The 26,370-nt window shown below is 35.4% G+C and overlaps 2 protein-coding genes and 1 long non-coding RNA gene across 4 annotated transcripts in view; 2 read left to right on the top strand and 1 right to left on the bottom strand.

The window, feature by feature from the left end:
- Positions 1 to 63: 63 nt before the first annotated feature.
- LOC116170918 lies at positions 64 to 15,009 on the bottom strand. Of its 2 annotated transcripts, none has more exons than XM_031487470.1 (8): positions 14,742 to 15,009; positions 14,486 to 14,697; positions 14,247 to 14,436; positions 13,995 to 14,185; positions 9,833 to 10,102; positions 9,548 to 9,785; positions 8,353 to 9,500; positions 64 to 1,882 (listed from the first exon to the last, which is right to left on the bottom strand). In XM_031487470.1, the coding sequence occupies exons 1-8, from the start codon at positions 14,790 to 14,792 to the stop codon at positions 1,240 to 1,242; spliced, it is 2,943 nt and encodes a 980-aa protein (XP_031343330.1). In that variant the 5' UTR covers positions 14,793 to 15,009; the 3' UTR covers positions 64 to 1,239. The 2 variants fall into 2 exon arrangements, with proteins under 2 accessions (XP_031343330.1, XP_031343331.1); XM_031487471.1 differs by having other exon boundaries at positions 14,486 to 14,691.
- Positions 2,592 to 3,870, top strand: LOC116170919 (uroporphyrinogen decarboxylase-like). Its single transcript, XM_031487472.1, has one exon. The coding sequence runs from the start codon at positions 2,695 to 2,697 to the stop codon at positions 3,814 to 3,816; it is 1,122 nt and encodes a 373-aa protein (XP_031343332.1). The 5' UTR covers positions 2,592 to 2,694; the 3' UTR covers positions 3,817 to 3,870.
- Positions 15,010 to 21,536: 6,527 nt separating the features above from the next.
- The window catches only part of LOC116172567, an 81,191-nt gene continuing 76,357 nt past the window's right edge, over positions 21,537 to 26,370 (top strand). The window contains exon 1 of the long non-coding RNA XR_004145697.1: positions 21,537 to 21,655. This is a non-coding gene — a long non-coding RNA (uncharacterized LOC116172567). The remainder of the gene's footprint in view (positions 21,656 to 26,370) is intronic.

The raw sequence follows: 26,370 nt of genomic DNA, 5'->3' as shown, positions 1-26,370 counted from the left end.
GTTTAAAACTTTGTCCAATTACCTACTCTATTAATCGTGGATACAAAGAGAAAAGTCAGTACATATAATCTGAAAATTTATTTTCTATAACTATACAAGTTCAGCAATACAATAAATAGTAACAAAATGGAATACCCACCAGAAGTTTCTCACTTTACACTTAACATAACCAAACAACTTTTTAAAATTAAATGCGATTTGCAGTACTTAGTTAACTACAGACAGCCCTTAATTTACGTTAACGACACCCCCACATTAACACAAATAGAACATTCTCACTGAGAAGCAACATTCAACTTACGTTCTGTATTAAATATAGGAGTTTTTAGACAAAATACATTATTAAGATTATTTTGTAAATTGAAATGTTCTTCAAAATGATATTTGTCTATATTATTAGGCACATTGTAACCTAAATTTTATATTCATTAAAACATGTCGAGGGTGTTATGGAAAATGTTTTAAAACACTTTTGTACAGGGTGAACATTTTTACTTCCATCTATCAATTATTGCTTTAGACTTCTGACATGGAATAACCACACAAGTAGAAGTCCGACGTCGGATCGTACATTTTATATGGAAATTTTACCAGGATGCGCACAGCGCCCTGCGGTGGTGAACTCCGCAAGTGTTATTTCCGGTATAAAATCTAATTCAGCTCATAACTGAGATATCGTCCCTGCTTTCTCAGAACACCAAAACTTATCCCTGTTGGATTTCTATTTGTGTGTTTTTTCTATGCTGATTATTGTTTGAAAGTCTTCCATTTGGACTGCCACACATACCCTAACACTAAGTCAAGTTTTTGGAAATCTTGTTTTTTTAATACAAGCTCGGCTAATTTTACAATTTCAAGTATATTCTAGTTGAGGGCAATGGTGCCTACATTGATGTACCAGTGGTCCCTATTCAATAATAAAGGTGGACACGTTTTGTAACCAGCTTACTAGAATTATGGCCCACAAAATGTAGTTGAAGCAACAAACATTATTAAAACATGTTCACCCTTGCAAAAGTTCAGTAATGAAGACAGAGCAGAGAATAGATCATTTAAATTTGTGGTACACTCACCAGCATTAACAACTCGCAATAGAAAGAAAATGATTTTGGTGATTTATGAAATTGTGCATGCAAATACTCATTCTTGACAAAGATCTTTTAACTACACTTAGTAGAATATCACAGAAAATAAAATTAGTGCACTTCACATGAGAATTGTGAAGTATTGTTAAGTATTTCAAGAAATAATCTTTTGTTGAGCCATTGTGTGTTGCTTAATATAGCCGGCGTACATTTGTCTCGCTTGATTAAGTACTTTATTTACATTATGCTTTCTTACCATTTTATCGAAATGCATTGCCATTTCATTATAATCCATGGCCTGCGAGATAATTTGGCTCCTATGTTGCAATAGTACAGTGATACACAAAAACATAAGGAATGGATTGCCGCCGCCAAATTCATTAGGGGGAGGTAACATGCTCGATGACTTTTCAGTAACTTCTTCACATGAATTCGTAAGAGCTATTGGAGGCTCCTCTTTCGTGATAGTATTCTCACTTACTCCTGTTGGAGCGCTAGTATTAGCAGACTTGTTTGGAACTATTTGAGCCTCTCCAACTTCTTTGTCGTAGTCTATATCTAACTGCTCATCTGGCGTAGGAATGTTTTTTATGCTTATATTAGGACTGCTTTTGTGCAATGGATTTTCCCACAGAAACACATTGTCTGTTTTACTAATGCGCTTTGTTAAACTATTATATAATTTACTATCACTACGTTGAAGATTTAATTCTAGTATTGGAGAAGTTTCGGCGTTGCCAACTGCTGTGTCTGTTCCATGACCATCACACGAACTTCTAGATAGGGATGTGATATTTCTGAAATTAAAGACTCAGGTTACCATTAGCGTAAAACACAACTAAAGGAAAATTGTTCAGTAATTATGGAGAACACAACCATTATATAGGTAGCCCAGCAGATGTTGTTAAAAAGCCGTCAAAATGGTAAAACAAAAGAGCTTCTCAGCGATTTTTTTTTTCACTGAGCACAGCACACCAAATATGTTACAGTAATATGCGATACTTTTTAGCGCATTTTTCAAGGTAAAAAAACAGCTTACACCTGCGCGAGTTCCAATTCTGGGTATTCCTGTTTTGATTTGACAAAAATTTTCCTAAAATTCCTTAAATCTCTAAATAGGGGAGCAAAAAATTTCGTGCGGGCACTCGAGAAATTCCTTATACTTTAAGAATTCGATTATACAAAGAGCACACTATCTTGAACGGTTTAAGAGATATGAATTTGTGAATGATCTTTGATCTTTTATAGAAAAATTGACAAATGAGCATTTATGCTAGTGGTTTGTTTTTTTGTTGTTGTAGAAAGAGTTTGAAAAGCCAAATAGGGGCTAAGTGGGCGCTTATAGATATACATAAGAATTATTTAGAGCGACGCTTTATCCAACACTACCCCTGGTCTATACCCAAAGTACTAACGGTAGATGGAATAATTATAAATGATTCAACAAAGGTGTATATATTGGAGCCTGTAAAACGGCCTTAATTCATTTCAATTATCGCCGACCGCTGTTCCCGTGGGCATTAGTAGAGACACTGCCAATTTTCTAACCTGCATGTTACTTGCAATTTTATTTTACAATTCTTGGCTTTTTCATTAAATATTCGTAACAATGTCAGGAGACGGACACGAATTAACATATTGTGATAAAAGCATATACGAAACACACATGCTAACTCCAAAAAACTTTCCGATATTAAAAAACAATCGTCTACTAAAAGCAGCAAGAGGTGAAACACCAGATAAACTTCCAATATGGATCATGCGACAAGCGGGACGCTATTTACCGGAATTCCGTGAACTCCGCAAGCAGCATGGCTTTTTTGAAATTTGTCAAGAACCTTACCTCGCGTGCAACGTAACGCTAATGCCTATTAAACGTTTCGCTTTCGATGCTGCTATCATCTTCAGCGACATATTAGTTATACCACAGGCGCTGAAAATGATCGTCGAAATGGGTGATAAGGGACCTTACTTTCCGGAACCGTTGACACTCGACAATTTGAGCAAGTTGGATAGTAAAGATGCAATTGCTCGTTTAGATTATGTGGGGAAGGCGATTACGCTGACACGGCATAAGCTGGAAGGTACGGTTCCGCTGTTCGGTTTCTCCGGTGCACCTTGGACACTAATGGCCTTCATGATCGAGGGAGGTGGATCTAAGACACTCTCGAAGGCTAAGAGGTGGTTATACGCTCATAAAGAGGAATCGCACAGCTTACTAACTTTACTAACCAATGTGATTATAGATTATTTTGTAATGCAAGTAGAGGCCGGTGCTCAGATTTTGCAATTGTTCGACACTAGCGCCGAATATTTGAATAAATCCCTGTATAAAGTATACGGTTTGCCGTACTTGAAAAGGATACGTCAGGAGGTAAAAGATAAGTTAAAGCAACGTAACTTGGAAGATGTGCCGGTGGTGCTCTTTGCCAAAGGCGCATCTTTCTGTTTAGAAGAACAGGCGGAATTAGGTTACGAAATATTAGGGGTCGATTGGACTGTCAACATAGAATCTATGAAAAGAAACTGTAATGTAACTTATCAAGGAAATTTGGATCCCTGTGCCTTATATGCACCTAAAGAGGATTTGGAAGGATATGTGAAAGATATGATCGCAAAGTTTGGGGTTAATCGTTACATAGTTAATTTGGGTCATGGAATTTATCCAGATATGGAGATAGAATCTGTTAAAACATTTATCGATACTGTCCATAACATAAAGACTCATTAGAATGTAATCTCAATAAATCTGTACTGGTTTTTGAATAAATACTATGCTGGTTTATTATTTTTTCTTTTAAAAGCTATACAGTAGGGTCACAGCTTACTTACTATCATCGTAAGCTGTGGTAGGGTATCATTGTATTCAAATTTTACTATTGACCTTTAAAAGAAGTAATTATATAGTTCCTTTCAAGTAGGGTATACTAGCAACAATATTTCCTGTCTAAAAGTTAGGCCAAAGGTTACCTCAAAAGACCTAACTGGCGATCAAAAATGAGTTGCTGTCGAGTCGGCTTTGGAAGTTCAAGTTAAGCCCGTTTGTAACGATCACTTATTTAGTCAAATTTTTAGTCCTTTTTTTCTTCAATAAAGATAATGCTATCCTAAAAATGTCATAAATGATGAAACTGTATGTAACATTCCATAATATTATCAATTTTTTAGTACCAGTAAAATGTAAACATTTGTACAGGGTGGCCAAATAAGAATGCGAGGTACTGTATCTGGGAACCTGCCCATCGTAGACGCTTGCGGTAAAAAAATTTATTACTAAAACGGCCACGAGAAAAACCTGGAAAATATTTTTAAGTTTCGGCAATGGCCACTAGGGGTCGTAACTGCAATTTGGAATCTAAAAAAGTGATTTTTCCGTGAATTCCGCTATATTAACCTAACAAAAAAATGTCCGGTCTTTGAAGTTGACGATAATCTGAACCTTTTTTGTTTGACAATTTTTCCTGTATCTCTAAAAATGAAGTGGTGGGGGGTATTCAAAGGTTTCCGTAAAGAACACCCTGTATCTTCGAAACGGCTGAGCCGATTTAAACAAACTCGGGTTAGTTCAAAAGAGCTATTCTTCAGCTACAAATATTATACTATTTGACGTTTTGTTAGTTTCACATATCACCGCTTGAGGGCTTTTTTCGACATTCCGACAGAAAGGGTTAATTTTCTCAAAAAAATTAAATGCATTGGTTGGATTTTTTTTTCATGAAAAAGTAGCTAAATGATGCCTAAACAAGTTCGCGAAAACCGCATCTCGATATCTTGTTCCTAACCTAATATTTAGGCCAAAGAAAATTTTATACCCTCAAAATTTTATTTTTTTAAGCAAATTTTTCCGGAATTATTTTTATTATATAATTTATGAGCTTGTTTAGGCATCATTTACCTACTTTTTCATGAAAAAGAAATCGAACCAATGCATTTAATTTTTTTGAGAAAATTAACCATTTCTGTCGGAATGTCGAAAAAAGCCCTCAAGCGGTGATATGTGAAACTAACAAAACTTCAAATAGTATAATAGTTGTAGCTGAAGAATAGCTCTTTTGAACTAACCCAAGTTTGTTTAAATCGGATCAGCCGTTTCGAAGATACAGGTGTTCTTTACGGAAACCTTTAAATACCCCCCACCACTTCATTTTTAGAGATACAGGAAAAATTGTCAAACAAAAATTGTTCAGATTATCGTCAACTTCAAAGACCGGACATTTTTTTGTTAGGTTAATATAGCGGAATTCACAGAAAAATCACTTTTTTAGATTCCAGATTGCAGTTACGCCCCCTAGCGGCCATTGCAGAAACTTAAAAATATTTTCCAGGTTTTTCTCGTGGCCGTTTTAGTAATAAATTTTTTTACCGCAAGCCTCTACGATGGATAGATTCTCAGATACAGTACCTCGCATTCTTAGTTGGCCACCCTGTACATAACCTATGTTATATTAAATCTGGAGACTAAATATTTATCTTCTGTTAACTAAGGTCTCTATCTACTGTCAACGTATTATAGTGAGCTTTAAAAATGAATATAAATTTAATTTTAATTTTACAAATTCCCTATAATCTGTCAAAAGTTACTAAAAAATTGAGGGAAAATAGGACAGATTCTGAACATTAAAAAAATAGGACAACTTTCAGTTCCTAAAATAACTACCAAAAAATTGGTCAAAGTTGATGTATGAAATGTTCAATTTTTTTGTTCCTAAAAAAATTATTTAAAAAATGACTAAATAAGTGATCGTTAAGGTGCGTATACATCTGCCGAACCGAGCATGTAATGTAACGCGTAATGTAACAAATTCGGACAATTGGGACGGCGCCGCGAGCACGAAGCGAACAGGTTCGCAGTGTGCTCGCTCGCTCCGTCAAAAGTCGGTTTTTGTGACGAGCACAAAGGGATTCGCGTGCTCGATTGGGACGTGTTTTTAGTTTAACCTTCCTGTTCTTGACGTGCTTGCGAGCATTTAGGCTTGTTTAAAATGGCGCAGTGGTCAGATGAAGGTTTTCAAAATCACTTGGTGTCATCCTAGTGAAGTTTTTGTATTGTCCGCTAATGTGCTGAATCTTCATATCAAGCAGTAATTCAGATCCTGTTCGTTTTTTGAATAATTCGGTTTTCCACCATCGTCTGTCTCGTCTTGTTTTTCTTTTACGCATCTCTTCCATAATAATAACTATCGATCCGCTTGCTAACAACAATGCTATCGCTTCTTCATTGGAAGACATGGCACAATAAATAAACAATTTCTGCACAACCACTGAAAAACAATTCGCCTGCAATGGTCAAGCATGAATGGAGCGACCTACGAATATGTTCGCGCTCGTACTGTTTAAATCAAACAAGCATTACATTACACGTTACATTACATGCTCGGTTCGGCAGATGTATACGCACCTTTACAAACGGGCTTTAAGTACGATTTCCCATGTAAACAAAAATTCCAAAGGTGACTCGACAGCAACTCATTTTTGATCGCATTGTATAAAAAATGTTGCCATTTACAAAATTCAAGATGGCGGTCGCACTTAAAAATCATGTGTCAACAAAAATTTTAACCTCAAAATATGTGAAATAATTTCAAATGGAGTCGTTCTAATTGTCATGTCTATCTCAAATGGTTTAAGGGTGAGAGCTTTGGTTCAATCTTTAATAGGCGACCCTGTATAATAGTACTATCATAAGCGCTCATACTTTAGTTAGTAGTTTGTGTCTCGCACTAAGCCGTGACGGAACGCTTATGTACCTTTATTTATGTTTGCCTGCCGTCTCGAATTTTGGTTTTCAATTTAAATTCACTATAAATTCTACATCATTTTGATGTAAATATTGTCCTGATCCTGATCCCGAGATGAAAGTCAAAATCCAATGTTCCATTTTGGAAGTTACAAGTGTCCATTTTAGACCGAGGTGAGGTGGGGGTGAACTACTTTCTTTACAAGACTGGAACCTCCGTAAATTTTGGCGATTACGATTCCTGGCCAAAACGATTTGACTTTTTGAAAAGGGACCTTAAAATCCTCGGTCTTCCGATACCACGTCAATAATCTAGTCACTCCAACGACAAAAACGCAAAACTCTCATACTGATCGCTTCGAATCGCAAAACGCGAATGCTTCCAAGTTCTCCAAAACCAATCCCCCTCTCTTAATTATCGAGTAAAATTTTGAACGCCCCTAAGGGCGGATTATCATTCCAAATGGTTAGTGTCTTTCTTACTAACGGGCGATCAAAAATGAGTTGCTGTCGAGTCGCCTTTGGAAGTTCAAGTTAAATACGATTTCCCATGTAAACAAAAATTCCAAAGGTGACTCGAAAGCAACTCATTTTTGATCGCATTGTACTACTCTGAAATGCTTTTCAAAGTCGTTAATCAATCACATTTCTTTCTCAAAACAAGCTACTCAAAAGTTTCCAGGCTATCTTGTTGCGTAAATCCATTAAATAACAAGAGCCCATACAAAATAAATAGGTAGACGTGACGCACATCCCATGGAACGCAATCAACCAGATAAATTCTTTACATCATCATGACCAAAATTTGTTTGGGAAGACATTTCAGAACCTTGACATACTTTACTTATTTTTGCGAGAAAAAATTCCAAAATATAAATCCAAACCTAAATGCTCTCGTTATACTATGTTAACATCTCTGTAATGTGTAGATCTATGCACAGTCGGGGACCGAGGCGTCGGAATCTTTGTCAAAACTTACCATAATTTTTTTAATCTACCATTTGATGTCAAAATGTTTCCAGATCTCCGCAAGGAGGCTTACGTGTTTTACTAGAGCAGGAATCATAATCACGGGTGAGTTTAATGTGCAGTTTTAAAAATCGGACCGGCAATCAGCAATCTACTTGAATCATTTGGCTTCAGTATAAGACTGTCGGGCGGAGAATTTATAAACGTTGGAATCAAAACACTTGTGCCACGCTATGATAAGTGCAAATGTATATAATAATAAATTTGCTTTACAAGTTTAAAATTTTTTATTTCAAAACGTCTGCAACTTTCTGGACAACCCTCGTATATTAGAATCATTGAGATACTCAAGTATAGGGAGTATTGTAAGTTGGCGTTTATCAATCTTGAAATACTTACCAACCATGTGTATTTAATTGCGTAATGCAAACAACTCGGCAAACAAACAAAAAATCACATTTTGGCGTAAAGACATGTTCTACTTTTCCCAAACTCAAACTGACATGATCTTTTTAATAATAATTAGAAGATGTCATGACTTTAATAAAAATAGGTACTTACATTTTGCTACTGGCTTCACTACACGAAGAATCCGATTCCAAAAGACAATCCTGAATGTTACCGCCAAAAACTTGCCTATCTAAATTTTCCATTTCCATCCTCAACTCTTTCGTTACCGACGTCGTTAACGGGAAGTACTCCTGCGAGTCATCCGGACTGCAATCATCGAACGTATCATCACAGCTATTGGAAGTCGAAGAATATTGCCTAATTTTTTCAGTGGTCGATGTATGATCGACGCTCGACGATTCCGAATCGTCGAAGCTCGACTTGGTCAGGTAGATTTTCGGCTTGTCCATACCGCTTTCGGTCGACGCCCCCAATTTGATCAACTTATCGGATATTTTGTTTTTATTTATGCTCGCAAAGTGCATGAACTCGTTAAAATTTCTCACCAGTTTCGCGTTTTGCTCTTTTGTTTCGATCTCTTCCTTGATCGAGTTTGTCATGTCCAATCTGTCTAATGACGAAAAAATACCGACCTTGCCCGCTGTGATTTTTTCTTTTAAGTCTTTAAAATGTCCCCCTCTCTTTGAGTTTTTGATTAAGTTCGTCATGCTAGACGAAAGGCTGGAACTGCGTAATTTGAATGCGTTTTTATGGGAGTTAATGTGGTTATTTAAGACAACGGAATCCGATTTTGATTCATGCGGCGATATCGACCTAGGTCGAAGATCGTTTTTAGGGGATCTTGGAGACTTGAGTATTGGACTATGTTTGTGTTGCTCGCTAATCATTCTGCTAGGTTTTTGTTGTATTGTCGCGTCGTCCAAACTCTGGTGCTTCTTCTTATTATCCGATATAACATTTTTTAATCTACCTACATTTTCGTCTAGGCTGTGGTTTTGTCGTTTTATAACTGAAGGCTTTTTGGCGGAATAATTTACTAATGATATAGAAGAACTTTGCCTTCTCAATGCGCACACCTTCGTATAAGCGCTCTCACGCGGAGTTTTAACGAGAGGACTAATGGGAGGAGTTGATATGGGTGGTTGAAATTTCGTATCGAACAATTTCAGTTCCACATCTGGTGGATCGGCCGGAAGCGAACTCCAAAGTACCTCGAGCATTCTTAAAGAATCTTCAAAAGCGAATTCACGTTTCATTTCCAACAGCAACCACCGGTAACAGAACAAAAGATCGTCAGCCTAGAACACACTTACAGTTTATTTCTAATCGAATTGATGGTGCTCACCTGGTGACTCTTTAAGTAATTATAAAACTCTGGATCATAATACATCAACCCTTCCGCTAGATGAGTGAACTTTTGCGTCATGGCGATACCGTCCAACATAAAATTAGTACTCAATCTCGACATAAGGGCACAAAAACAAATATACGCGTGCGCTTCATCGCCCATAGTAACCAATAAAGGCGAAGCAAGGTCACTCATTCCCTGACAGTAACTAACCTTAGGATGATTTAATGCGTACCTGAAAATTGGAAAATTGGCAATAGCCAAATGTGTTTTGGCACTCACGTGGTTAGTATGTTAAATAATGACGCAATGTTTTGATTATCATCACTACCTGCATAGAACTTGTGATGTCTATCAGTTCGCAGTACATCTTTCTTCACCATCCCAGTTGTGTACGCCAACTCCCCCACAACGGGACCCCTCGCAACTGCAGCTTTCCATGTATCTCGCAATGCAATATACTCAGATGCTTTTCTTCTAATGTAATCCATACGTTCACGACCACTCATACCATCTGGGTAAACATTTAAGATATGTTTCCAGACCACTTTTCTGAAAATGATAATCTGCTATGATATATATCGACCTTTTCCTACCACCCTACTTATACATCAACTTGTACCTTGTGTCCAATTATGGTTGAGACTGAAATGTATCTGAGCTGTTTTTAAAGATACACTTGCGGTTTTCGCGACCCTATACCACTTTTTCCTGAAAGTTCGCATATTACCTTAGCGCTTAGATTAATACGGCGTATGAGGCATCTTTACCGCTAGTTTTACGAACAGCGGGCGGTGAACTAAGAATTATGCTCTACCTTATAGGCATTTTAAATGGAGGTTGCTGCGCCAAAAAAGAGATAACAGCAGGTGAGGCAGGTTTGGACATCCACTTAAAAGTCACAAGCCAGTGACACTCCTTCCTTACCTGTTGTTATCTTTTTTTGGCGCAGCAACTTTCATTTAAAACGCCTGTAACGTATCATACTTAGGTCACCGTCCGCTGTTCGTAAAACCCATTTGCTCTCTAACCCAAATGCCATGTGTTAGAACGGCAAATAAGTATAACCTCATATGCTGTATCAATTAATTAACGAAAAGTTTGACTACCTCGAATACCTCGCTACCCATATATTTAACACAGAGAAAGGCAAAAACTGCCTATTTTAGACATTTTTACGCAGAATCTAGTGCCGTAGTAAAAAAAATGTTGGGTTATCGTTTCTGAGATTGAATACAAAGTTGATATTTTTTAAATGCAACACCCTGTAAATTTTAACGTCAATTTTTTTTATTCTTTTTCCTGCTTAAATTGATGTGTCACAACCTACATAAATATAATCAGGGAAAAGAATGCAAACAGAATTAATGTCAAGATATACAGGGTGTTGCATTTAAAAAATATGAACTATGGGTAATTTTGTTTACTACACCACTGGATACTATACGTCAAAATGACTAAAGTGTGCAGTTTTTACCTTTTTCTATGTTAAAGGATAGTAATATTATAGTAAGTTTTCGTTTTCACCCTGTATCTCTGAAACAAACGTAGCTAGATTGATTCTATTTGTGGTATTAAAACTTTTCACAAAAAAGTGGGACATGGTCCCGAAAACCGCAAGTCTCTAGCTTTAAAAACAGCTGAGATCAGAGGCGGCTCTCTATAAAGAGCCAAGGAGTCATGGCACCACCTCAAGGAACCTGCTAATTATCAATTCTTAAAATATAATTAACTATTATTAATTGTGCTCACTAGAGTACATAATTGTGCTTTAAAACTTAAAACAAAAAAGTAAATGATTTGATAAATTAGGTACCAAGAAGAATTCATTTGTGCTTATCCGTGGACTTCAAATACGGTCGAGCCGTGCCAAACTGAAACTGGCTCGTATTTTCCTACAAGTGTAGACTTCCGCGGGGAGTAGAGGGGTGGGAGGAGCGAAACCGAAGTAGCGTTTTATACGTACAATTTGAGCCATCAGAAGTTTGGCTCATAAGCACAATTGAATAATGTGTACGTGTATTACTATGCTTTGCGCCGTTTTCCTTGTTTCAATCGTGATAAGTCAAACAATTTTTTTTACTTCTGTGTAAGATTACACTTCCCGGATTAATTGTTACGTAAAATACACAAATTAAAAAATCATTTAAACAACCCTTTTTCCATACATTCTCTGGAAGATAGTCTTTAAATAAAGCAATTAAGCAGGCCGTTACCGGACTTAAATATTGTTAGAAAACGAAATGCGTCTGAATCTAATTTAAGAGGACACGACAATAGCGATAAATCCGCAAATAAAGGAGTAGATATTCAGAGAATTAATAAATTTCAGTACTTGTTTAGATAAAGATTTGAATAGTTATTTATACAACTATTGTTGAAAATGATAGTTCGGCCTCCTTAATAAAACTGCAAATAAAATGTTGCTATTATTTATAGATCGGACTAAACGCCATGGAAACGGATAGTACAAATCGTGAAAAAAGTAACACTTTCCATACGATTTTTTGTCAAAAAAATCCGCTAATTCTCATCTAAAACAACACAACATGAATTACTGGAATGCATACTTGAAGTATACTTATGAAAAAAGTCTCCAAAGAAATTAAAGGGGCTAGATTTTTTTCCGTCACTTGCATTATAAATATTCGAATTATACTCAAAATCTAAATAACTGGAATAATATGAAAACAAAAATTTGTAACTATTAAAATAATGGGGAGGGGGACACAATTTGGCACTACCTTCTACGCAGCTTACGAGCCGCCACTGGCTGAGATACACCAAAATAGTACACATGGTACATTGTTACTTTAAAATTTATTAAAATTGAATAAAGAACAATAATTAATGATTTCAAACATTCAAAACAAACATCACAATCGGTTCTATTCAGAACCACATAATGATAATAAAAGAAATTCGTGATGTCATTTATTATTGTTCTTCATTCAATAAATTTTAAAACAATAGCGTTTACTTTCAAAACTCGATAAACCAAAACAATTGAAATATACAGGGTGTTCCAATAAAAAAATGCAATTTTGGTGTGCCACGCCTTTATGACCAACTCTGTATAAATAAAATTATTACTGCCTAGTAAACATTTAAGAACTCCAAAACTGATGTATCACACTTTTTTTGATATCTGTGTTTATTTTCAAAACTTGATAACCCGGAAACAATTGAATTTGGGACACTATGATTCATAAAAGTTTTGCTTAAAATTGAGAGAAGAATTGAAATATCGAATAATATAGTTTTTCATTTAAAAAATTCTATATTGGTGTGCCACAGCTTTGTGACCAACCCTGTATAATTAAAATTATAAGCTTTTGTATAATACTTTTTTTGATATCTTTTATATTTTTCACGATAATCAACTGTTTCCAGCAACCCTGTATACTAATAATTAGATATCTAAGTATCACCAGCGAGTGCATCTTATTGAGACTCATCATTATGAGTCATTGAACTTCGTACGACGTTCCATTCTCGAGTCATACCTCTTACAGCTTCTGACCTTATGCAATGGATATATTTCCTCAAGACCTACTGCTTTCCCTTCTTCAGTAGGTACATCACCACATGACCACACATTACATTTTTGTAAATTGAATGAGAAGACCTATTCTCCTACTAGGATTAAATCGAGGATTAAATAAAATAAACTGTGGAGTAGGACTACTGGGGAAACCACGTTAAAAAAACGCGTCAAATACACTACCTCACAGGTGGCATGGAAACGTGTGCATAGAATATCTAATAGAATTCTCTAAGAGAATACAGCTTTAGTAAATTTTGAAATCGCTTTTTCTCAGAAGTACTGAATCTTAGGAGAAAAGGTGTAAGGACATTTTTTGTATATAATTGCATGACCTACAATCTTTGTCTGAACTATTTTTATCATAAAACTAAACGTTTCGCTAAAAAATTCAGAAAACCCATTTTTGCGAACTTTGACCTTGAATAAAAATTTTTGCACATATGGGATCGATGGGGACTTTTCAAAATTTCATTACAATGGTATCCATACCGTTCATGTGAATTTTCAGCTTCTTGGGAATTTATGCAAGGGTACCCCTATTTTTCATGTTAACTTGACCGGACTATATAAGCAAATCGAATGGCAATTTGGCATAATACTGATACCTATACTCATTAAGAGTAATCATTAAAAATTAAGTTGGCCATTTAAAAAACATAACCGATTGCGTCATATCTCAAATCTGGGACGCCCTGTATAACATTTTCTTAGTAGTTCGGAGTGGAACAATGTATGTTGCAATCGTGTAGAATTACAGTGTATAAACATTCATATATACAGCCATGCCAAGTAAGGTGTCTGATATGCAAACATATTTTCATATTTCTTATCTATTAGAGCAAAAGCTTATGTAAATGGGGCACAATTGAGATATGATTATTAAGCACTGGCATTCACCTTAAACTAGAATCAATTCCTCCAAAATAAATAACAGATCTCAACTCCTTTGCGTGTGTTATCTGTCCGACAGGATCTAAATAATTGCGGAACTCAGAGTCTGAGAGTGGAGGACGAGGCGGTTGCAATGAAGTACCACTGTCATCGCCAAAATTAAAGGCCCTCTGCACCATATTTAAAGTTTTGCCAACCTAAAATTATACACCATATGATACAGCCGTCGCCGTACTTGTACAGAACCCCTGCACGAACCTGATTAATAATACCGTGTAGACGTGGAGCGGGAGGCTTCGCCTCTTGAGCTGTACCCATACGTATTTGCGTAATGACATGGACGTTATTTCGAAGTTCCCAATCATCGGAGCTCTCTTCGAAGGGTTTCAGATCAACTTTAAGACATAAGCAGGGTTCCGAACTACTACCTAATGATAAATTGTAAGCTCTAAAACACCACAAAGTTAAAAGACAGATTCTACTACGTTTAATAATACTTTAAAAATGCGGCATCTAATTCCCAGTCGGACAGCAGTGGCATATAGAATTCATTTCCGTGAACATCGTTTAATTTATAACTTATTGCGAACTCTCCTTTGATATCGAAAGCCTTACCTAAGATACTTTGCAAAACCTCAAATGATGTGATTTGCGGGTCAACACTAAACTTTCTAAATTCTGGCTGAATTGCTCCCTCGTGTTTCTGCAACTGCACCAATTGAAGCATTTACTTTAAAAGAAGTTTAAGATTACCTTAACTTTAACCCTCACAGCCTCGCGGCTGTATCCGTAAATTCCAGACATATTTTGATCTTATAAAACTAGGAAATGTTTCAATTTTTGAATGAAGAGAAGGCTTTTATTTATTGTATCTTGCTCCTGCTTCCCACATTTTCTCGATTTCTTTTAAAATTAAGTTTTAACAGCTGTGAAATATTAAATACGTGGAGATTTTTCATCCAGAAAATTTGTTCTATTTTCCATTCTTTAAAAAAAGTGGTTAGTTGTCAATTAATTTAAATGTCATAATACAAAATACCAACGTACAAAGAGGAAAATTAAAGTAATACCAACTTAAATAAAATGAAATTTTTGTTTGCATTCAACTATGGTTTTTGGACGGATTCGATGAATAGGGTAAGTCGATGATAGTTGATTTTTTAAAACACTTTGGCATAAAATACTAATACGATTCAAATTACAAGCAATAAAACATTTGTGCTTTCTTTATTACACGTAGTGAGTAAGTAAATTATAAAAAATAAACAGTAAAGTAAACAATACGTAAATCTAAATGTTACATTTACTGTTTAATGTAACTTAGTGAATCCATCATTATATGAAAAGATCGAAAAACTTTCTTACGAAATACTACTTTTATAAGTCTAACGTCTAACACTCTAACAATTAGTTGATGATAGTTTCTTATATAATGATGAAAAGAACGTGTGTATTTAAGAAAAGTTGTATTATCGGTCTTAATTTTGTAATAGTATTAGTTGTATTAGTATTTTATGCAATGAATAGAAAAACAATGTAATTAATAACAATGTTATACGTCGCACTTAAAGATATTTCCATCTATTTATAATATTGTAAAAATATATTTACAAGAAATCAAACAGCCAATGTAAAGATATGCAACGTAAATTGCACTCTACTCTACTTGGCACTAATACGCATATTTTACAATTATTTAATACAAATTATACCTCAATCTACAGAAAGTCATTTTAGTTAAAAAAAAGCTCAAGGAATTTTATTTTGTGATTGGGTATACCTATATGACAATATAGCGTCATATCAAGAAAAACACTTAGATGGAACTAAAAGTATGTCTTAAAACTCCATTAATTAGGTACCAACTTTTAATTTCAATTTCAGTTTCTGTTTTGATTTTAAATATGAAAACAAGGTTTCAGTTTTTGTTTCGCTAGGCACTGAAGTATCTAGTTATTCATCGTTTTGAGATTTTCAACGAGATAATTTTGTATATGATCAAAATCCTTATGTTGATGTGATAATATTGTCATTAGCTTATATGTTAGCGGATGGTACAAAGTCGATGCAATTTGTTTTCAAAAATGCACACAAAGTCATTCTATAACATTCCTGAAGAGGTCAGTTTACGGGAATTTATCCCGTGAATAAATTTGTGTATTTTTTTATAAATGATAAGCGCACCCATTATAAAATTTCAAGTTCAGTAACGTCAGTCTGTTGTGTGGGTTTTAAATTTTTATTTAATATCCAGGAGGTGTGATAATTTGTTTTAAATAAGAACTTGTACTAGTTAGTTGGCCTGAGTGGCGCGCAGTGGTGTAGGCTGCAGAAGCTCGACTGCGGTACTAAGGGTCCCTGGTTCAAATCCTGGTTCGGGCATCGATATTTGTAAATATGTAGTGGGTTAGGTTGGTAGAGTAACATAGGCTGAAACCACGCTCACTTAAAAATAAAGACCGAAAATAAAACAAATAAATATTCCAATATTGTAGACAAGGTGGTACAACCGACCTTGATAGGTAGGGTCAGGGAATGGGACCAAAGTTGATAGAAAACAACTCCCGGGCTTTTTACAATACTATGAAGGAGAAAATCGTGTCTACCCCACACCCTACCCGTAGTAGTTTATTGGCAACCAAACCAACCTACTTGACACACTCCTATTTAAAATTTATTTTTTACTTGGCAAAACAGGGAATAATTCATGACGGAGGGAGAGTTCCTGAGACACTAAAGTTTCAATTAAAAAGGCCGCACCGACGCCGACCTCTACTTGTTATCGCTTCACCAAACAATTTTGCGTGCAGTATTTGCAAATGTGTAAGAGTGGCGGTTTGTGATTGTGTATCGTTCCAATGGCAAATTGAGTAGAGATAAGGCTAAGGGTAAGTTTTTATTTTTATATTTATTAAGATGCATATAAACTCACTCAACACCGAAAATCACTTGTACTGCTGAACGGTAAACTATTTAAATAAATTTAGTTTTTTTGAATCCATCTTCCGGGTTTTTAACACCGTGTTCGTGGATCCGTTATATAACATGCCAGAATCTGAATTTTAATATATCTTGAAGTGAAAACCCAAAAAAGTATTTATTGATCACCGTGGCTAAGTTAAAATCTCCACGTAAATGTATTACTATTCTATATTTCCTTTACTAAAATGTTTGAACATGTGTACGTCATCAACAAATGTGTAAATTGAGTCAACTATCCAATGATGACACTCTGACACTCTTATCATTAAATTGTTGATTGAAAAAAAAATTGAAATCGCACATTTTTTACGTGCGTGAGCATCTTCACGCAAAAGAAGTCCCTTTTGGTAATTGATTTTTGTTAAGTGAAAAGTAGGAAATTTTGAATATTTAAATCCTTAAGTTGCAAATCGTATGCAGGATCATTGTTAGCCTCAATCACTTGACTCAATAATCTTTTTAGCTCTGATTAGAGAATGTTTTTTCCTTACCTACTTCTTGTTTTTGATAATGTTTATAACTTATTCAAATAACCGAAACTATCCCGCGAGTTTTGGCAAAAGTTAAAAAATTATTTCTCTTCAGCGCTTAAGGATCACGATACGTCAAAAATTCTCTTTTAAAATACGATTGAACATCAGGATTGAAGGTCGACTTGACATGCGTCCCAGTGTGCGCCCGTACCCGGAGGCATTTACTTCCGCTAACCCTTCTTATCGGCGACCCTGTAAATTACTAATGTAGAGATTGAAGAGAAGTGGCGAAAGAATAGGGGCTTGCGGTTGCGGTAGATCATCATTAAAATAATTTTAGAATTATGTTGTAACATACACATAGTGTACCTAATAGGACTCTATAACTAGATGCATCACCCTTTGATTTTATTCTAATTTTACTAAAAATTTGGGTTGTTTAAATCCTTTTGGTAAATTTCCAGTTTTTAAAATGTCATTATAAAGTTTAAGAAGCCAGTACTTTGATGAATTTGGGGATATTTCGTCCGAGCCAGGCAATTTCCTGATTTAGTTTTATAAATAGCGTATTCTAATTCATCCATTTTAAAAGATTCTGCACTGAAATATTGAATCTTTCTCTCTGTCCTCTAACATCGTTTTTCATAGCCCTTTTGTAACTCAGTGAGACGAATTTGATACGGCAATTAATCGAATTACATTTGAATTTGGACGAATCTTCGTAATGGCGTATTTGAATTTTATACCTACACTTGGAATACTCGAGTGATTAAAGTTCGTGCTTTTTGTGTTTTCCTTTGCGTTTTTTATGAATTGATTCTAATATGGCATCTGCATGCATTATGTTGAGTTGGATTTTCGTAATATTTTGCATAATATTCCATTCGTTAGACCATTGTATTTTTATAAACCACTATCCAGTGACGTATCCTTTCCGAAAACCGCTGGTTCTTTGGACGATTGATCTACAAATCTATTGTAAGTAGTTAATATAGTTATTTTTTATATAACACGATAAAGGGATATTTTAACCATTGAGTGAAAGATGTTAATTCACGAGTGTATTTTATAGCAGAAGCCTTATAGTTGAATCGGGTAGCATTAAAAATCATAAAAATATTTCAGTACTTGTGAACTTTTGGATTTGGATACCTACTGTATATGCCAAAGATAAAAAAACGCCCCAGACCCCAAAAATTGCGGACTCCCCAATCCCAGTAATGACGTCACCTAATGAAGAACCCAGAAACTGTCAAGTAGTCACATTTGGCAGATTGCTGAGGCGACTTTGTGTCCATTACATGATAAAATATGCAATATGATCAATTATACATATAATTAGATTAACATTCGAATTTACGTGATATCATGATAGCATATCTGAATTTGTCATTTTCGTCGTCGTTGACAAAGTAACTATGTTATTCGGGACGTCATTGGCTGGACTTTTTTGGGTCCGCATTTAAGCATAACTGAATAATGTAAAAACCGAATCCTTTCAAAAACTTTCTCCGGATCAATCCCTACCTATCTTTTTTGAATTAATTAACACTCCTTCAAAATGACGCGCATTACCTAAATGAACTATCTTTTAAATCGGATTCGCTGTACTCCCCGAATTACATGCGAGTAAGGCATCAGTTCATCATAATCCCACGCGTTTGGTTTGCCTGCAAGATTGAATTCGCACAACACAGACAATGCATTCCTGTTTTTGCGAGTTGGAGCGCCTAACTAATTAAGGTAAAATTATCTTTTGTTATCGTGGACAGGCTGTCGCCCAGATATCCGAAAGCCATTAAACTGTCAAGACGCTATAGAATTCAATTACATACGCAGAAAAAAGATGATCGCCGGAAACTACAACCTTCCCTACAATTTACTAAAATTATTAACCCTATAATTTGACCACTCTATATATTACTCTCTACCATTAAACTTATAACCCCTAGTGAAATTTAGATTGTTAAATGCTTCGGTTGGTTACAATTTTAATATTTTATTATCTGACTGTAAATCACAAGTTACGGTGTCACATGTTCTTCTTGTTTCTTATCAGGTTGAGGTGATAACAATAGAGAGAGCTGGGGAAAGATGCAGTGTTGTAGATGTACTGGAAATAGCATGATCATCAGAAATAGTTTGATCGGTTGCTGGGGAAGGTATTGTTTGGTATCGTGAAGTGTATACCTTTATCAGTGCTAGTTGGACAAACCGGTCATAATTTCCGTACGCCATGCCTGTACTGTTTGACCTATTTTGGTTGAGCCTGCAGTGCATCTCCGCTGTTTTTAAAGATAGAGACTTGCGCTACCCTGCGCCACTTTTTTGTAACAAACAGAATCAATCTAGCTAAGGTTTGTTTCCGAGATACAGGGTGACCACGAAAAGTTTGACTTTTTGGTACGTTATCATTATCATATTATCTTATTACCCATGTAAGACTGAAAGAAGGTAAAAACTAGTTATGCTAGATATTTTTACGTATAATCCAGTGGCGTAAAAAATGTTTCGGCCATCGTTTATGAGATCTGACCCAATGTTGGTATTTTTAAATGTAAGTATCTTAACGTCAATTTTTTGCATTCAACCTATTTTTTTTTTAATTTAAGTCATGAAAATCAATAAAAACTGTTTTTAAATAGTAGGCCATGGATTCACGGAGATTTTGTTTTGTTTATTGTATCTATAGTAATAAAGGCAGCCGATACCAATCAATATAAATGGCTGACGGTAGAAACATGTCATTTCAAAATTTTGAAAAATATACCGGGTGAATCTTCTAAAACCAAACATAGACAATTAACATCGAAAAAAGTTTTTTTGCAGATAGCTGTCCCCCTCGCTAATTTAGAGGGTTTACAATGACAGTAATCGAAAGAAAATTTGTTTTGTCATCTGATGATAGGTATACGAATAGTTAATTCTCAGTTGTACGAATTTTTAGCCGGGGCGTTGAGTGAGAAATATAAAGAGACGCAACTTATTATTGATTAATTTGGACAATAGTCGACGTAACGAATTGATTGTATTTTAAATTATTTATATATTTTTACACGATCAAATATAAAACGTTATTTTTCTAAATACAGAGAGTAAGGCTTTTACTACGATATACAACCTAAATCTCTAAGCAATCAGGGGTTGAAAAGGTAGTAAGTATACCATCTCCTCGAATCCGAACTGGACTTTTCACGCTGAAAGCCAAAATGTGAAAGGGGAAAGCGTAATAAGAAGATTATTTTGTATGAAGGTAATTCGAAACCCACTATGATGTTTGGTGTATTTTTCGAAAGGCAAAGAAGCTATTGTTTTTGAGTCTGTCCTTCTGTCAACGTACGTAATGAAAAGCTATATCAGTGAATTTTTCCATTTATAGCTACATGACGCGCCTAATTGTAATAAACGTATCGTTTCCCTTACATAATAAAAAAGGCATTTTTAAATATGCAAAATGGAACCTATAGGTATAGGTAATTTTGTTTACCCAAAATCATCCTAAAACCTTCATTTTCATACCTACTTTCGGTCAGGAAATTTTAGTTTCCAGTCGCAGATCAGACTATACGTTTCTTGCCGCTTGTCACTTTACTGGCCGCACCTGTCACTTTACCGGCTGCATTTGTGACATTTCCAAATGTCTATAATGACTCCTTTCAGCACTGACAGATTGACATTATTCAAAAGTTTTTATATTAAAACACGATTTCAGGTAAAATTTAATACAACACTCGTCAGTAAAATGACATTACCTGACTCGGAAATTAAAGTACTCGGCCTCGCACTTCAATATTTCCTCGCCAGTAATGTATCATTTTCCTGACTTATGTAAATAGGTAACTATTTCTTTCCCATACAATACTTCCACAAACTGAATTTGTACACCATTTGCAGGAATACATATAAGAATATCGAATGTAGGTACTTATTTTCAATATTAAAATTAAGGTCGTATGTTTTTTCTCGTTTAAGATTGCGAATTTGAACATTTTCATAAAAAAAGTAACAAAAAGTGTGCGTGCGCAAACTAGTTAACGAAAACGGTACGTAAGTATATAAATGTAGGATCGACGCCGACGAGACCAGTGGTTTTCGCGTCGCGACGCGCTTGCGGTTGAAACGTTCTACATATATTCCATTGGAATTGTTGAATGGACGCGTCACATGTCTACTAGCTAGGGGGAGGAATCCAAAAGGCTACAATCTTCGCTGGTTTGTTGACTAATTCTCTAACGTTTTTCTTTGTTCTGTCGCATGGGCTTCCAAGCTCATTATCTTTGCATGCAAATATTAGAAAGAAAATTATCTTAAGGATGATGTACTTTTTATGACCGAAAAACTTTGTCGAAGAGCCATAAAAACGTTACTCAATAATTAATGCCCATAGCAATACTTAAAATTTCAAATCCTACAAATTGCAAGAACGGTTAGAGCAACTATAATGCTATTTTATTTGCGTGATCGATTATTTAATTACTTGAATAGGGTAAAGGAATCCTCGTTACTGATGACGTAACTTAGTTACAAGGAGCTGCACTTTTAAGAAAACCTAACGTTCGCTTATCCTTGTCCTGATTGGCCGTTTTTAAGATTGGCAAATTCTAATTAGTGACGCATAAAATTAATGCTTGATTTAAAACTCCCATCTAGAGGGGTTAAATTTGGTAGTAAATCGAACATCATTACTGAATCCAGGTTCAAATTACAAGAAACTAATTAGAACTCTGCGGAAAGGGAGTAAAAGGTCTATTGGGGAAGAACTGCATTATTTTACGTTAGGCTCTAACGTTACTGTATGCTCTCGATCAACGTGTCTGGCTTAATTAACAGTTCATTATTTATTGGGATGCATTATTTAACAAGAAAGCGTTTACTTTACTTTCAATTGAAGTGGCCTAAGCCTGTAATGGAATTCTGAATTATTCAACATTTATCTTATCTTCATTCCCTTTGAAAATATACGCAACTGTTGGTATTTTTTCGTAGGGGCCAATCTGCAAGGGTAAACCAATTTCGTGTACCTTATTACATGCTTTTTTCACGAAATTAGATATAATTTGTCTAGACGTAGGTATAGTTCTCATACTGCTACGAACAATTAACGGGGTACACAATGAAGAATTTTCAAAATTTGTTTCTTGCTGTTTTAATATATTTTCATTTCGCCAGTGGCGTAACACTTAAAGCTCTGAATATTTTTAGAAATTGAGTTTCTGACCAAAAAAAAGAATTGTAATGTTAGCCGTTACAATATCTATTAATTTTGTTCCAAGTGTAATGTCCCCGAAAATCTAAAACTGGCGCCAGCAGTTAACCGTAAAGTGTGAGCGTTATTCGCTGAAAATGTGTCAGAATTGTAGCATATAACAAATTCAATAATAGATTAACTAATTTAATTATAATGTTATGGTAAAGAAACGTATATGTAAGTTGAAATGGACAATTTGTGCACCTAAATCAGATTTAAAATTTATTGATTTAAATTTATATGTTTACACTTGATAGAAGTAGTTGATGCTTGGTTTCATTGCTTAAGTTTTACATCTCTTTCTTCATATTTACACTCCTGAAATTTAAAAACACCCATAAAACCATAACATAAACTCACCACCATCACCAAGTGCTTTCTCTCCAAGAGCTTTCAATACTTATAGTTTCCACAATTACCTTTGAATATACCTTTTACCGCCCCTGTTAGGCATTTAAAACCTAACTTAATAATTTTTAGGGATATTTAATACCTGAACCTTAAATACTTTTTGCGAGTGTTCAAGTGCAATTCAAAGGTTCAAAGCTTCGCCAAATTAAATAGTTGTATACTCAGTTGTAAACGTTGATTAACAAACGGGTAAACGTCATGTTTAAACGCTACTGACTTGTAAAACTGACAGCTGACCTGTAAAACTGACAGCTGACCTGTAAAAATTTTACGAGTTAGTAATCTAGTAATTTCATTGGCCAGAATTAATGTGAAGTCTCTGTTACATGGATAACATGATATTTTAGACATTTCTTCGAGATCAATTTAAGGACTAATTATTTACGTTTACTATTGTTTACAAATGAGTAACAAATAAAATATTGTACATTATACGCCAGGTAATAGTTTTTACTGGCTGTAGGAGATGACAGGCTCGCCTGACGGCTCGCCAGTCAACTTCTCCTATCGCCAGTAAAAACTCACTTACCTGGCTAATAATGTAAAATACTATTATCAGATCATCAGCAATCAATATAACGACATTTAAAGACTTTTTATAGGTTTTTTTAAAATCTCTGACGAGTTTCGATGAACCTCCAAATGACAGCGGCCATTGAAAATTATTAATCCGCCTGAAAAGTGTTCAAGGCGTTTGTCTCTACGAATCTTTAAAGTTTCTACGCGTGTTTAACGTTCGGAAACACGCGCTCCACGAACCATGCAGAAGCTTGCACATCCCTTGACATTTTTTAAGTATTAATTTTGGTTTTATTTTACTCTAAGAGCCAAGGATTTCAGAGCTTTAAAGCTTGAGGACCCTTAAAAGGCATTTAGGAACCTTTCAAAGTCGAGTTCTTATAGGTATTTACTAACCTTAAATTCCCAAAAGTTTTCAAAAGGAGTTTTGGAATCTTTAATAGACATTTAGTATTTACCGAACTTTGAAGGGCTTGAAAAACATTTATGATTTCAGACAGAAAATATATACGCTTTTAAGGGTCCTCTCGCTCTTAATAATCGTTTACGTTGACGAAGAGTTTCCAAAGGCTTTCGAAACACTTAAATCTTTACGGAACGTTAGGTGCTTATAAAAGTCATTGAAGGTTGTAATGATCTTAAGGGTCTCCCAATCCGGCACTGCAATCGTGACTTGCCCTATATTTGCACTTGGCAATTCTATATTCTGATACCAGGAAAACCTTTTATTGGCAAAAAACCGGCACAATCCACGCAAATACACGAAATAAATCAACTACGACAATAAAATGCATAAGAGAAATACGTAACGTCAAATGAAGTAAATTAAAAACAACAAGACACAAGAGGCATCATAAATACAAGTACAAAACATGATCAAATCAATTCAGTACAAAAACACGTAATGTAAAATGGTAAATTGCACGTATAGCAAAAGAACACGTCAAAAGAGTAGGCTTCAACTAATTTGACACGAAAAGCACATGTGAGAATGACCGTAACAAATATGCATGTTAAATTCCATTATCGCCCAAGCGAAACATATAAATAGAGGAAATGGTCATTATTGCTAAGACACAAGAGCTGAAGTCCGCACGAAATGAAGGAGCAACATATGCTGAGAATCAAACTACATGTGGTACCCCCTTTTCGGAATAGTTAAATCAAAACATACAGAGCAACAGCACACTGACAACACACTTCCTTGTGAATACATAAATAAATACTTGATAAACAATATAAAGGCATAATCACCTGCATAGTATAACAAACAAACATGTTTGAGATGACGGTACTCAAAATAAAAGCATGAAGTAATTCGACCTATACCCAAAATAAGCGACACTTCCATGTGGATACACTGTATTAAAACCACTTTTGAATCCGCACACAATCTAAATCTGAACGCCTTAGAGAAGAAGAACGTCGTAGAGAGGGAGACATTTGGCCCTTCCCGTATCGACCACCTTATACACTCGAGAAGGAAAGGGGCACCTCTGGTATCTTCCGTGCGCTGTCTTTTCCGCATCGACCACATTTTTCGTATCGGCCGCTTTGTGCACCCTAGAGGGGAAGGACGCCCTCGCATCTTCCATGGGCCGCCTTTTTCGTATCGAACGATTGTGTCGTATGAACCACAGATTAGCTTCGACCGCGTTGCACATCTGAGAGGGGAAAGAGAACCTCTCGCATCTTCCTGGACCGCCTTTTCCGTATTGACCGCCTTGAATATCCAAGAGCGGAAGGAGCACTCTCACATCTTCCATGGGCTACCTTTTACGCCCCGAGCTCTCCTTCTCTTGAGTCGATAAAATGAGTTAAGATGTCATGTTTTGAATTGGTATTTTAAATATGAAGCATAGATGAAATGCTGCTCATCTGTAATTTACACATGAATTATGTAAAACATGCATAGAGAACTACTTCCTGGTATTATCAATTATCAACGTTTAATAAAACATATACAAAATATCATCGAAAAATGTTAACACAATCTCTTACGAAATTGAAGTAAAGTACTCAGAAATATACGCAAACCTTCACCAACATAAAAATAATCATGATACGAAGTAACATAACGTCACATTTCGATATTTCACATATACAACACGAACCAATCAATTAAACAGACTGTGGGGGTTTTTACTGAAATGGTTGGGTGTCCGTTCAATTCGTTAGACTCTTAGAGAAACTGATGCTTATGATGGTATGATAGGATCCGGTGCTAACGTCAGAAATGTTTCACACGCCCCATACAAAAACTGATTTGTACACAACGTCGATTTAACAGTTTGTATAGTTCTTTTATTATCCTGCGGCATGCCTCTTTCACGCTCCGATAGATACACATCCTCCGTTCGTTCGTTAGACAATTCATAAAAGTTTTTTTAGGTTTTTCACAGTTCAGCAACTGCTATACTTGCAATAATTCAATTTTATGACAAGATGCTTTTCTGTTACCGAGAATATAAAAAAAGAAAAACATCGAGAACCATAACTAAAGTAGATACTTATTACATCCAAAACGTAGAATAGAAATAAGTTTCAAAATGTTTCACACCCTCGGGCTATTTCATAGATTTCAGCTTAATGCGGAAACATTTCCATAATAAAAAGAAACTTTAAATAGACACAGAACTTTCAAATGAAAAATGGAGACTAATGTAATGCTGCAGCTCTAGCGACTTCATTCATTTTTCTGACACTTTCCATTAGATCGACTATCAGTTAAGTGTATAAAAATGCCAAC

Source organism: Photinus pyralis, unplaced genomic scaffold (assembly GCF_008802855.1).
Source record: "Photinus pyralis isolate 1611_PpyrPB1 unplaced genomic scaffold, Ppyr1.3 Ppyr1.4_LG5, whole genome shotgun sequence".
Taxonomy (NCBI): Eukaryota; Metazoa; Arthropoda; class Insecta; order Coleoptera; family Lampyridae; genus Photinus; species Photinus pyralis.
The sequence above is the reverse complement of the archived record's forward strand: the minus strand, read 5'-3'. Positions and strand labels throughout refer to the sequence as shown.

What these genes read in the sequence shown, in the direction of transcription:
- LOC116170919 (XM_031487472.1), top strand. Translation starts at nt 2,695, where the DNA reads ATGTCAGGAGACGGACACGAATTAACATATTGTGATAAAAGCATATAC.
- LOC116170918 (XM_031487470.1), bottom strand. Translation starts at nt 14,792, where the DNA reads ATGTCTGGAATTTACGGATACAGCCGCGAGGCTGTGAGGGTTAAAGTT. An exon ending in CTGTGAGGGTTAAAGTTAAG is followed by an intron (nt 14,698 to 14,741) that starts GTAATCTTAAAC and finishes CAATTGGTGCAG; the next exon opens with TTGCAGAAACACGAGGGAGC. An exon ending in AGTGAAGCCAGTAGCAAAAT is followed by an intron (nt 1,883 to 8,352) that starts GTAAGTACCTAT and finishes CTTTAATTTCAG; the next exon opens with AAATATCACATCCCTATCTA.